General features: G+C 40.9%; 1 protein-coding gene across 1 annotated transcript in view; it reads left to right on the top strand.

Annotated features, from left to right (window-relative positions):
• The window catches only part of rnmt (RNA (guanine-7-) methyltransferase), a 21361-nt gene that overhangs the window by 6424 nt on the left and 2437 nt on the right, over positions 1-12500 (top strand). Inside the window, exons 3-7 of the mRNA XM_028597507.1 lie at positions 1531-1656; positions 5901-6016; positions 8192-8373; positions 10242-10406; positions 12049-12166. Of these exons, the coding sequence (XP_028453308.1) occupies positions 1531-1656; positions 5901-6016; positions 8192-8373; positions 10242-10406; positions 12049-12166 (707 nt within the window). The remainder of the gene's footprint in view (positions 1-1530; positions 1657-5900; positions 6017-8191; positions 8374-10241; positions 10407-12048; positions 12167-12500) is intronic.

The raw sequence follows: 12500 nt of genomic DNA, 5'->3' as shown, positions 1-12500 counted from the left end.
GCCAACCTGTACGCATTTTGGGTAGTAGATATATGCATTTTGGCATCAAAATACAGTGATATGATTTGTTACTTTAAGCTACGCGAAAATCAGGTGACTGCTTTGAGTTCACTCGTTGACATGCAGTAACCTCATCAGTCTAAACATCTGATGGTAGTAGGCAGCTAAACTTATGGCTAAAACAGCGTAGCAGCCATGAGCATGCTGGGAAAAAAACTAAAGAGTTCGACCAATCACACCGTCGGGTCACTTCCTCTAATGTCAAGCTGGGATATCTGCTACTGGTAGTGTTATTCATTCCTCCCTCGTTCCCCTTTAGTGTGGTGGGTTTCCCCGAGGGAGGACGGTGCTTCAAAGGTAAACGGATTTGATGTAGAAAGGTGAAATGAATTAATTTACGTAGCCTACCTGTCAACGTTGGAGAAATATTTATTTATATTATTATTAATAAAGCCTTGCATTTATAAAGTCTTGGATTTTGTTACAAAGGTATTATATTGTTTTGCCTTTCCTAGGATTAAGTTCATACCATAACAAAATGAACTGTTACTGACGTAGGCTAATTAAAAACTGACCGGAGCCCATCGCTGGATGCACCCGAGACACAAAGTAAACCCGCCTCTCTGATCGTACCGTCAACGGCTAAACTGAGTGGAGGATGTGCTCCTCGGTGCCTTCAGACAAAGCTCTAGCTAACAGGCTAACGGCTTATTAGCTAGCCAAACACCGAGCGGTAACATCTGCAGAGATTGGCTCTGTGAGCGCATCAATCTGCTCGGTGTGTCTGACTCTAACACCTGTTGATCCGTGCAGGACTTCACTGTGAGTGGACTGTTTAGAGACCATGTGACCGGCAGGTACCGTTAGCGGTTAGCTGCTACTGTAGCAGAGCTGCAGCTAACGCTGAACTGAGCGGTGTGTTTCCAGTGTTAAACACCGCTGCAGGTGTTCATGCATGGCTGGTGGTGGTGATCTCCGGAGGTGGAAGACTTACATCATGTAGCCTATTGCAGTAAAAGTAGAAAGAACTGTGTTGTAGAGTTACAAATGACTTGTCAGTTACAAGTCCTGCATTCAACATCTTCCCTAGGTAATAGTACAAAAGTATTATCAAAATATACTTAAAGTACCAAAAGTAAAAGTGCTCATTATGCAGTGTAATTTATTTTATTAGATTATATTATGATCCAATTAATTGTATTAAATATGACCGATAATTTAAATAAAATGTTTTATTTAATTCAAGTAGTCTACTTGACCATAATTATTTTCTAGGGTTTAAAATGTAGACAGATTTGACATTTAATGGCATTTATTCCGCGTGCGTGCCGCCGTGTTCATGAACCAGAACTTAATGTACAATAAATCAGTAAGTTCTACACAAAAAAGTTTTTCAAGGTTGGCAGGTGTGTACAGGACCTCCTGTCTGTAAACATGGAGTCTAACTGTGTGGAGAGATAGTCTAGATATGATAGAGAACCAAGGTTACCCTGTAGCTGAACATTACAATGTTTATTGTGTGATTGACAGGTGAGATCCTGGAGCAGGTGAGGGGGGCGGGGCCTCAGCAGGTGTCTGTGTTGGACCTCGGCTGTGGGAAAGGAGGAGACCTGCTGAAGTGGAGGAGAGGAGGAATCAACCACCTGGTCTGTGCAGGTAATTGGTTATTAATCATCAGATAATAATGCTCTGCAGACGTTTAATGTAACGCTAAACCTCGTTTTGCAGGTAATTGGTTATGATTATATATTCTTACACTTCTTTAGAAGCTACTGTTAACAGTTTGAGAATTAGTTTTAATGTTCGTAATGCTCTGCAGACGTTGTTTTACAAAACAGTCGGCTACATTCTGCAGATTTCATTCTGAATCACGGCTGAAAACTGTTGAAGACTCTGTTTGGGTCCGTTGTTACGCCACCTTCCTTCAGTCGAAAACAAGAGTCTCCGAATTAGATTTAATGTCAACACTCCAGTACTGTAACTAAGTACATGTACTCCAGTACTGTACTTTAGTCCAGATGTTGAGGTACTTGTACTTTACTTGAGTCTTTTCTCTTCATGTCACTTTCTACTTCTACTCCACTACATTCATCTGTTCCAGCTTTAGTTACTAGTTACTTTAGTTACTCCACTACATTCATCTGTTACAGCTTTAGTTACTAGTTACTTTAGTTACTCCACTACATTCATCTGTTACAGCTTTAGTTACTAGTTACTTTAGTTACTCCACTACATTCATCTGTTACAGCTTTAGTTACTAGTTACTTTAGTTACTCCACTACATTAATCTGTTACAGCTTTAGTTACTAGTTACTTTAGTTACTCCACTACATTCATCTGTTCCAGCTTTAGTTACTAGTTACTTTAGTTACTCCACTACATTCATCTGTTCCAGCTTTAGTTACTAGTTACTTTAGTTACTCCACTACATTCATCTGTTCCAGCTTTTAGTTACTAGTTACTTTAGTTACTCCACTACATTCATCTGTTACAGCTTTAGTTACTAGTTACTTTAGTTACTCCACTACATTCATCTGTTCCAGCTTTAGTTACTAGTTACTTTAGTTACTCCTTCTACATTCATCTGTTCCAGCTTTAGTTACTACTTACTTTAGTTACTCCGCTACATTCATCTGTTCCAGCTTTAGTTACTAGTTACTTTAGTTACTCCACTACATTCATCTGTTCCAGCTTTAGTTACTAGTTACTTTAGTTACTCTGCTACATTCATCTGTTACAGCTTTAGTTACTAGTTACTTTAGTTACTCCACTACATTCATCTGTTACAGCTTTAGTTACTAGTTACTTTAGTTACTCTGCTACATTCATCTGTTACAGCTTTAGTTACTAGTTACTTTAGTTACTCCACTACATTCATCTGTTACAGCTTTAGTTACTAGTTACTTTAGTTACTCCACTACATTCATCTGTTACAGCTTTAGTTACTAGTTACTTTAGTTACTCCGCTACATTCATCTGTTACAGCTTTAGTTACTAGTTACTTTAGTTACTCCACTACATTCATCTGTTACAGCTTTAGTTACTACTTACTTTAGTTACTCCACTACATTCATCTGTTCCAGCTTTAGTTACTAGTAACTACATTCATCTGTTCCAGCTTTAGTTACTAGTTACTTTAGTTACTCCTCTACATTCATCTGTTACAGCTTTAGTTACTACTTACTTTAGTTACTCCACTACATTCATCTGTTACAGTTTTAGTTACTAGTTACTTTAGTTACTCCTTACTTTAGTTACTCCACTACATTCATCTGTTCCAGCTTTAGTTACTAGTTACTTTAGTTACTCCACTACATCCATCTGTTACAGCTTTAGTTACTAGTTACTTTAGTTACTACTCTACATTCCTCTGTTGCAGCTTTAGTTACTAGTTACTTTAGTTACTCCACTACATTAATCTGTTGCAGCTTTAGTTAGTAGTTACTTTAGTTACTCCACTACATTAATCTGTTACAGCTTTAGTTACTAGTTACTTTAGTTAATCCACTAAATTAATCTGTTCCAGCTTTAGTTACTAGTTACTTTAGTTACTCCACTACATTAATCTGTTGCAGCTTTAGTTAGTAGTTACTTTAGTTACTCCACTACATTAATCTGTTACAGCTTTAGTTACTAGTTACTTTAGTTACTCCACTACATTCATCTGTTACAGCTTTAGTTACTAGTTACTTTAGTTACTCCACTACATTCATCTGTTCCAGCTTTAGTTACTAGTTACTTTAGTTACTCCACTACATTCATCTGTTCCAGCTTTAGTTACTAGTTACTTTAGTTACTCCACTACATTCATCTGTTACAGCTTTAGTTACTAGTTACTTTAGTTACTCCACTACATTCATCTGTTCCAGCTTTAGTTACTAGTTACTTTAGTTACTCCTTCTACATTCATCTGTTCCAGCTTTAGTTACTACTTACTTTAGTTACTCCGCTACATTCATCTGTTCCAGCTTTAGTTACTAGTTACTTTAGTTACTCCACTACATTCATCTGTTCCAGCTTTAGTTACTAGTTACTTTAGTTACTCTGCTACATTCATCTGTTACAGCTTTAGTTACTAGTTACTTTAGTTACTCCACTACATTCATCTGTTACAGCTTTAGTTACTAGTTACTTTAGTTACTCTGCTACATTCATCTGTTACAGCTTTAGTTACTAGTTACTTTAGTTACTCCACTACATTCATCTGTTACAGCTTTAGTTACTAGTTACTTTAGTTACTCCACTACATTCATCTGTTACAGCTTTAGTTACTAGTTACTTTAGTTACTCCGCTACATTCATCTGTTACAGCTTTAGTTACTAGTTACTTTAGTTACTCCACTACATTCATCTGTTACAGCTTTAGTTACTACTTACTTTAGTTACTCCACTACATTCATCTGTTCCAGCTTTAGTTACTAGTAACTACATTCATCTGTTCCAGCTTTAGTTACTAGTTACTTTAGTTACTCCTCTACATTCATCTGTTACAGCTTTAGTTACTACTTACTTTAGTTACTCCACTACATTCATCTGTTACAGTTTTAGTTACTAGTTACTTTAGTTACTCCTTACTTTAGTTACTCCACTACATTCATCTGTTCCAGCTTTAGTTACTAGTTACTTTAGTTACTCCACTACATCCATCTGTTACAGCTTTAGTTACTAGTTACTTTAGTTACTACTCTACATTCCTCTGTTGCAGCTTTAGTTACTAGTTACTTTAGTTACTCCACTACATTCATCTGTTACAGCTTTAGTTACTAGTTACTTTAGTTACTCCACTACATTCATCTGTTACAGCTTTAGTTACTAGTTACTTTAGTTACTCCACTACATTCATCTGTTACAGCTTTAGTTACTAGTTACTTTAGTTACTCCACTACATTCATCTGTTACAGCTTTAGTTACTAGTTACTTTAGTTACTCCGCTACATTCATCTGTTACAGCTTTAGTTACTAGTTACTTTAGTTACTCCACTACATTCATCTGTTACAGCTTTAGTTACTACTTACTTTAGTTACTCCACTACATTCATCTGTTCCAGCTTTAGTTACTAGTAACTACATTCATCTGTTCCAGCTTTAGTTACTAGTTACTTTAGTTACTCCTCTACATTCATCTGTTACAGCTTTAGTTACTACTTACTTTAGTTACTCCACTACATTCATCTGTTACAGTTTTAGTTACTAGTTACTTTAGTTACTCCTTACTTTAGTTACTCCACTACATTCATCTGTTCCAGCTTTAGTTACTAGTTACTTTAGTTACTCCACTACATCCATCTGTTACAGCTTTAGTTACTAGTTACTTTAGTTACTACTCTACATTCCTCTGTTGCAGCTTTAGTTACTAGTTACTTTAGTTACTCCACTACATTAATCTGTTGCAGCTTTAGTTAGTAGTTACTTTAGTTACTCCACTACATTAATCTGTTACAGCTTTAGTTACTAGTTACTTTAGTTAATCCACTAAATTAATCTGTTCCAGCTTTAGTTACTAGTTACTTTAGTTACTCCACTACATTAATCTGTTGCAGCTTTAGTTAGTAGTTACTTTAGTTACTCCACTACATTAATCTGTTACAGCTTTAGTTACTAGTTACTTTAGTTACTCCGCTACATTCATCTGTTACAGCTTTAGTTACTAGTTACTTTAGTTACTCCGCTAAATTCATCTGTTCCAGCTTTAGTTACTAGTTACTTTAGTTACTCCGCTACATTCATCTGTTACAGCTTTAGTTACTAGTTACTTTAGTTACTCCGCTACATTCATCTGTTACAGCTTTAGTTACTAGTTACTTTAGTTACTCCGCTACATTCATCTGTTACAGCTTTAGTTACTAGTTACTTTATTTACTAGTTACTGTAATAAATGAGTAATGTGTTTATGTCTGCAGATATCGCCGGAGTCTCGGTGGAGCAGTGTCAGAGTCGCTACGAAGACATGAAGAAGAAAAGTCACGCAAACGAGAAAATCTTTAGCGCTCAGTTTATCAACGCAGACTGCACCAAGGTAGAAACACAACACGTAGATCAGACTGGTAGAAACACAACACGTAGATCAGACTGGTAGAAACACAACACGTAGATCAGACTGGTAGAAACACAACACGTAGATCAGACTGGTAGAAACACAACACGTAGATCAGACTGGTAGAAACACAACACAGACTGGTAGAAACAGACTGGTAGAAAACACAACACGTAGATCAGACTGGTAGAAACACAACATGTAGATCAGACTGGTAGAAACACAACACGTAGATCAGACTGGTAGAAACACAACACGTAGATCAGACTGGTAGAAACACAACACGTAGATCAGACTGGTAGAAACACAACATCTAGATCAGACTGGTAGAAACACAACACGTAGATCAGACTGGTAGAAACACAACAGACTGGTAGAAACAGACTGGATCAGAAACACAAACACGTAGATCAGACTGGTAGAAACACAACACGTAGATCAGACTGGTAGAAACACAACACGTAGATCAGACTGGTAGAAACACAACACGTAGATCAGACTGGTAGAAACACAACACGTAGATCAGACTGGTAGAAACGCAACACGTAGATCAGACTGGTAGAAACGCAACACGTAGATCAGACTGGTAGAAACGCAACACGTAGATCAGACTGGTAGAAACGCAACACGTAGATCAGACTGGTAGAAACGCAACACGTAGATCAGACTGGTAGAAACGCAACACGTAGATCAGACTGGTAGAAACGCAACACGATCAGACTGGTAGACTGGTGGTAGAAACGCAACACAGACTGGTAGAAACGCAACACGATCAGACTGGTAGAAACGCAACACGAGATCAGACTGGTAGAAACGCAACACGTAGATCAGACTGGTAGAAACGCAACACGTAGATCAGACTGGTAGAAACGCAACACGTAGATCAGACTGGTAGAAACGCAACACGTAGATCAGACTGGTAGAAACACAACATCTAGATCAGACTGGTAGAAACACAACACGTAGATCAGACTGGTAGAAACGCAACACGTAGATCAGACTGGTAGAAACGCAACACGTAGATCAGACTGGTAGAAACGCAACACGTAGATCAGACTGGTAGAAACGCAACACGTAGATCAGACTGGTAGAAACGCAACACGTAGATCAGACTGGTAGAAACGCAACACCTAGATCAGACTGGTAGAAACGCAACACCTAGATCAGACTGGTAGAAACGCAACACGTAGATCAGACTGGTAGAAACGCAAACACGTCAGATCAGACTGGTAGAAACGCAACACGTAGATCAGACTGGTAGAAACGCAACACGTAGATCAGACTGGTAGAAAAGCAACACGTAGATCAGACTGGTAGAAACGCAACATCTAGATCAGACTGGTAGAAACGCAACATCTAGATCAGACTGGTAGAAACGCAACACGTAGATCAGACTGGTAGAAACGCAACACGTAGATCAGACTGGTAGAAACACACCACATAGATCAGACTGGTAGAAACGCAACACGTAGATCAGACTGGTAGAAACGCAACACGTAGATCAGACTGGTAGAAACGCAACACGTAGATCAGACTGATAGAAACACAGCTGACTCATTGTTTAGAGATGTGAAATGAGACTGACTCGTTAACTGAGGCTCTGACTCGTTAACTGAGGCTCTGACTCGTTAATTGAGACTTTGACTCGTTAACTGAGGCTCTGACTCGTTAACTGAGACTCTGACTCGTTAACTGAGGCTCTGACTCGTTAACTGAGACTCTGACTCGTTAACTGAGGCTCTGACTCGTTAACTGAGACTCTGACTCGTTAACTGAGACTCTGACTCGTTAACTGAGGCTCTGACTCGTTAACTGAGACTCTGACTCGTTAACTGAGGCTCTGACTCGTTAACTGAGACACTGACTCGTTAACTGAGACTCTGACTCGTTAACTGAGGCTCTGACTCGTTAACTGAGACTCTGACTCGTTAACTGAGACTCTGACTCGTTAACTGAGACTCTGACTCGTTAACTGAGGCTCTGACTCGTTAACTGAGACTCTGACTCGTTAACTGAGGCTCTGACTCGTTAACTGAGGCTCTGACTCGTTAACTGAGACTCTGACTCGTTAACTGAGACTCTGACTCGTTAACTGAGACACTGACTCGTTAACTGAGACTCTGACTCGTTAACTGAGGCTCTGACTCGTGTTTTCAGGAGGTTTTGGCGGAGAAGCTGGCCGACCCCGACCAGATGTTTGACATCTGCAGCTGCCAGTTTGTTTACCATTACTCGTTTGAGAGCGAGCAGAAGGCCGACATGATGCTGAGAAACGCCTGCGAGCGTCTGAAACCCGGAGGCTTCTTCATCGGGACGACGCCGGACGCCTTCGAGCTCGTGTAAGAACAAAGATTTATTTAACGCCGCGCTGAGTTTCCTCACAGGAAGTTCAGTGACTGGCGGTGTTTTTATTTGCCTAAATAATCACATGATGAGTTTAATACCGTCTCATCATTTGACTTTCCCGATACATGGGTGTCGATTGGATTTTTTGTTGTGATTTTCATTTAGTGTGATTCTAGAAGTATTGAGATTCTATAGTTTAGAGTTTTGGGATTTTCTTTTCCTTCTTTAACAAAAACAAAAGTAGAATAAAACACTTCTAGAGACCATATATCATGAGACATTTGGGGCCATACAGTATCGCCATACTTTAATGTAGAAAACTAATTAAAAGTTTAAACCGAAGACTAGACTTTGGCCTTTATTGGGCTGATTGTGCATGCTGATATCAAGCACGGTTTCTACCAAATCACAGTTTATGTATCGTCCAGTTCTCAGATTTTCCAGTGATGTGGCCAGAATGTTGAGAGCTAGAGGGGGGAGCTGCAGTACGATTCTCTGAAATCTTTCCTAATTGCTCTCTCCTCTACCGTTTTCACTCTTCATACATCATGGTTGGTCAAAATGTAGGAAAATTTGTGCCGGTCGCAGACATGTAACTAAGGAATCACCCGGACTTAAACTTTTGGCTCTGTTCGTACCAACTGCCGATAGAAACAATGAAAAAATATATCTAGAAGTACGCAGACGGTTCCCTGTTTGTTACCTGCTCTGTGTTGCATTTATTTGACACCACAAACATAAAAACCACATCGATGTGTTCACCAGACCTTTATCTCTCTGGTGATAATACGTTTGCCGTTTGGACCCACGGTTTTTGAAGTCTCAAACAAACTGAGTCTCCCCCACCCTCCTCTACTCCTTCAGTGCGCAAATCACTTTCGCAACACGTACTGCCACAGGAGGTGTTTTCACAGAGACTCTGGCACACCTTTGATAGTCCTGCTTCTAGCTCAAAAACCCCCGAACTCCTATCCCTTCATCTTTAATACTGTGACCGATATCATGACACCCTGCTGATCATCCTGTGCAATTATGGTGTTTGTTGTGTAAGAAATGTGAGGACAATAGCTGTCCAAAAAGGGCCTATTTCTCTTCTCCTCGTGGTCCCAGACCTCTCAGGTGGTCTGGGACAGGTCTGCTACACTATGACCCACCCAGACCTCTCAGGTGGTCTGGGACAGGTCTGCTACACTATGACCCACCCAGACCTCTCAGGTGGTCTGGGACAGGTCTGCTACACTATGACCCACCCAGACCTCTCAGGTGGTCTGGGACAGGTCTGCTACACTATGACCCCCCCAGACCTCTCAGGTGGTCTGGGACAGGTCTACTACACTATGACCCCCCCCCCAGACCTCTCAGGTGGTCTGGGACAGGTCTACTACACTATGACCCACCCAGACCTCTCAGGTGGTCTGGGACAGGTCTACTACACTATGACCCCCCAGACCTCTCAGGTGGTCTGGGACAGGTCTACTACACTATGACCCACCCAGACCTCTCAGGTGGTCTGGGACAGGTCTACTTGTTGTCCCCAGAGTCAGAACTAAACAGGGGGAAGCAGCGTTCAGTTTTCATGCTCCACATATGCAGCTCCGCCGCAACTCTTTTAAATCCAGACTTGAAGACCTTTCTTTTTGATGCTGCCTTTCTTTAAAAAAGTCTTTACAACTTTTATTATCATATTTTAATCTGCTTTTATATTTTAGTTTTTAACTGTTCTTTAATGAAATGTGCTATATAAATGTATAAATACACATTTATTTGTATAAATATACAAATAAAGCTGCCTTGCCTTGTAAAGAAGAACATAACATGGATTTAACCCCTCCTCTCTGTCCTTCCTCCTCCTCTTCTTCAGTAAACGTCTGGAGGCGTCCGAGTCTCTGTCGTTTGGTAACGAGGTCTTTAAGGTGTCCTTCCAGTCCAAAGGTTTCTACCCTCTGTTTGGATGTCAGTATCACTTCAGCCTGGAGGACGTGGTTAATGTCCCAGAGTCCCTCGTCTACTTCCCTCTTTTTGAACAGTAAGAGCTTATTTTTAATACAAAACATACATCAGGCTGTTTAAAGCCCCTGTCTGTGTGTCTCTATCCTGTCTGTCTCTCCCTTTCTGTGTGTCTCTAACCTGTCTGTCTGTGTGTCTCTATCCTGTCTGTCTCTCCCTGTCCGTGTGTCTCTAGCCTGTCTGTCTCTCCCTGTATGTGTGTCTCTAACCTGTCTGTCTGTGTGTCTCTAACCTGTCTGGCTCTCCCTGTCCGTGTGTCTCTAGCCTGTCTGTCTCTCCCTGTATGTGTGTCTCTAACCTGTCTGTCTGTGTGTCTCTAACCTGTCTGTCTCTTCCTGTCTGTGTCTCTAACCTGTCTGTCTGTGTGTCTCTAACCTGTCTGTCTCTTCCTGTCTGTCTCTAACCTGTCTGTCCGTGTGTCTCTATCCTGTCTGTCTCTCCCTTTCTGTGTGTCTCTAACCTGTCTGTCTCTTCCTGTCTGTGTCTCTAACCTGTCTGTCTGTGTGTCTCTAACCTGTCTGTCTCTCCCTGTCCGTGTGTCTCTAACCTGTCTGTCTCTCCCTGTCCGTGTGTCTATAACCTGTCTGTCTCTCCCTGTCTGTGTCTCTAACCTGTCTGTGTGTCTCTATCCTGTCTGTCTCTCCCTGTCTGTGTGTCTCTAACTTGTCTGTCTGTGTGTCTCTATCCTGTCTGTCTCTCCCTTTCTGTGTGTCTCTAACCTGTCTGTCCGTGTGTCTCTAGCCTGTCTGTCTCTCCCTGTCCGTGTGTCTCTAGCCTGTCTGTCTCTCCCTGTCCGTGTGTCTCTAGCCTGTCTGTCTCTCCCTGTATGTGTGTCTCTAACCTGTCTGTCTGTGTGTCTCTAACCTGTCTGTCTCTCCCTGTCCGTGTGTCTCTAGCCTGTCTGTCTCTCCCTGTATGTGTGTCTCTAACCTGTCTGTCTGTCTCTAACCTGTCTGTCTCTCCCTGTCCGTGTGTCTATAACCTGTCTGTCTCTCCCTGTCTGTGTGTCTCTAACCTGTCTGTCTGTGTGTCTCTATCCTGTCTGTCTATCCCATTCTGTGTCTCTAACCTGTCTGTCTCTTCCTGTCTGTGTCTCTAACCTGTCTGTCTGTGTGTCTCTAACCTGTTTGTCTCTCCCTGTATGTGTGTCTCTAACCTGTCTGTCTCTCCCTTTCTGTGTCTCTAACCTGTCTGTCTCTTCCTGTCTGTGTCTCTAACCTGTCTGTCCGTGTGTCTCTAGCCTGTCTGTCTCTCCCTGTCTGTGTGTCTCTAACCTGTCTGTCTGTGTGATCTTATAAAGATCTTAAAGATGACGCCTGATCAGACGATGAGAAGATGTTTGACTTATGAGAAAAACACAAAGATGTTAAACTAATATAAAGATTTTACTGTAAAACACTTAATTGGTTCTTCTGTAACTCGACTTTATTCCCTAAAGTCTCGGTTTGTGTCTCTGTCTGTCTGTCTCTGTTTGTGTCTCTGTCTGTCTGTCTCTGTGTCTCTCTGTCTTCCAGCATGGCGAAGCGTTACATGTCTCTGTGTGTCTCTGTCTCTGATTGGCTCTCTCTGTCTGTCTCTGATTGTCTCTCTCCGTCTCTGATTGGCTCTCTCTGTCCCTGATTGGCTCTCTCTGTCTCTGATTGGCTGTCCCTGTCTTCTAGCATGGCGAAGCGTTACAACATGCGTCTGGTGTTGAAGCAGAGATTCTCTGAGTTCTTTGAAGAGAAGGTGAAGAAGGAGCAGCATCGCAGCCTCATGATGAAGATGATGGCTCTGGAGGTAAAACTCTTCATCATTACTAATAGTTATCGATCAATCATCAGTTGTAAAGATTGGCTGTGGAGTCAGTGAGCCTTTGGTTCAGTAGTTACTGTAACATTAAACTGTGTACATGTAGTATATAATGTAGTATCTAATATATGAAGTATGGTGTTATAATGTGTGTAGTATATAATGTGAGTAGTATATCATGTGTGTAGTATATAATGTGAGTAGTATATAATGAGTGTAGTGTATAATGTAGTATATAATGTGTGTAGTATATAATGTAGTAGTATATAGTGTGAGTAGTATATAATGTGAGTAGTGCATAATGTAGTATATAATGTGTGTA

This window comes from Perca flavescens, chromosome 14 (assembly GCF_004354835.1).
Source record: "Perca flavescens isolate YP-PL-M2 chromosome 14, PFLA_1.0, whole genome shotgun sequence".
NCBI classification, from domain to species: Eukaryota; Metazoa; Chordata; class Actinopteri; order Perciformes; family Percidae; genus Perca; species Perca flavescens.
The sequence above is the reverse complement of the archived record's forward strand: the minus strand, read 5'-3'. Positions and strand labels throughout refer to the sequence as shown.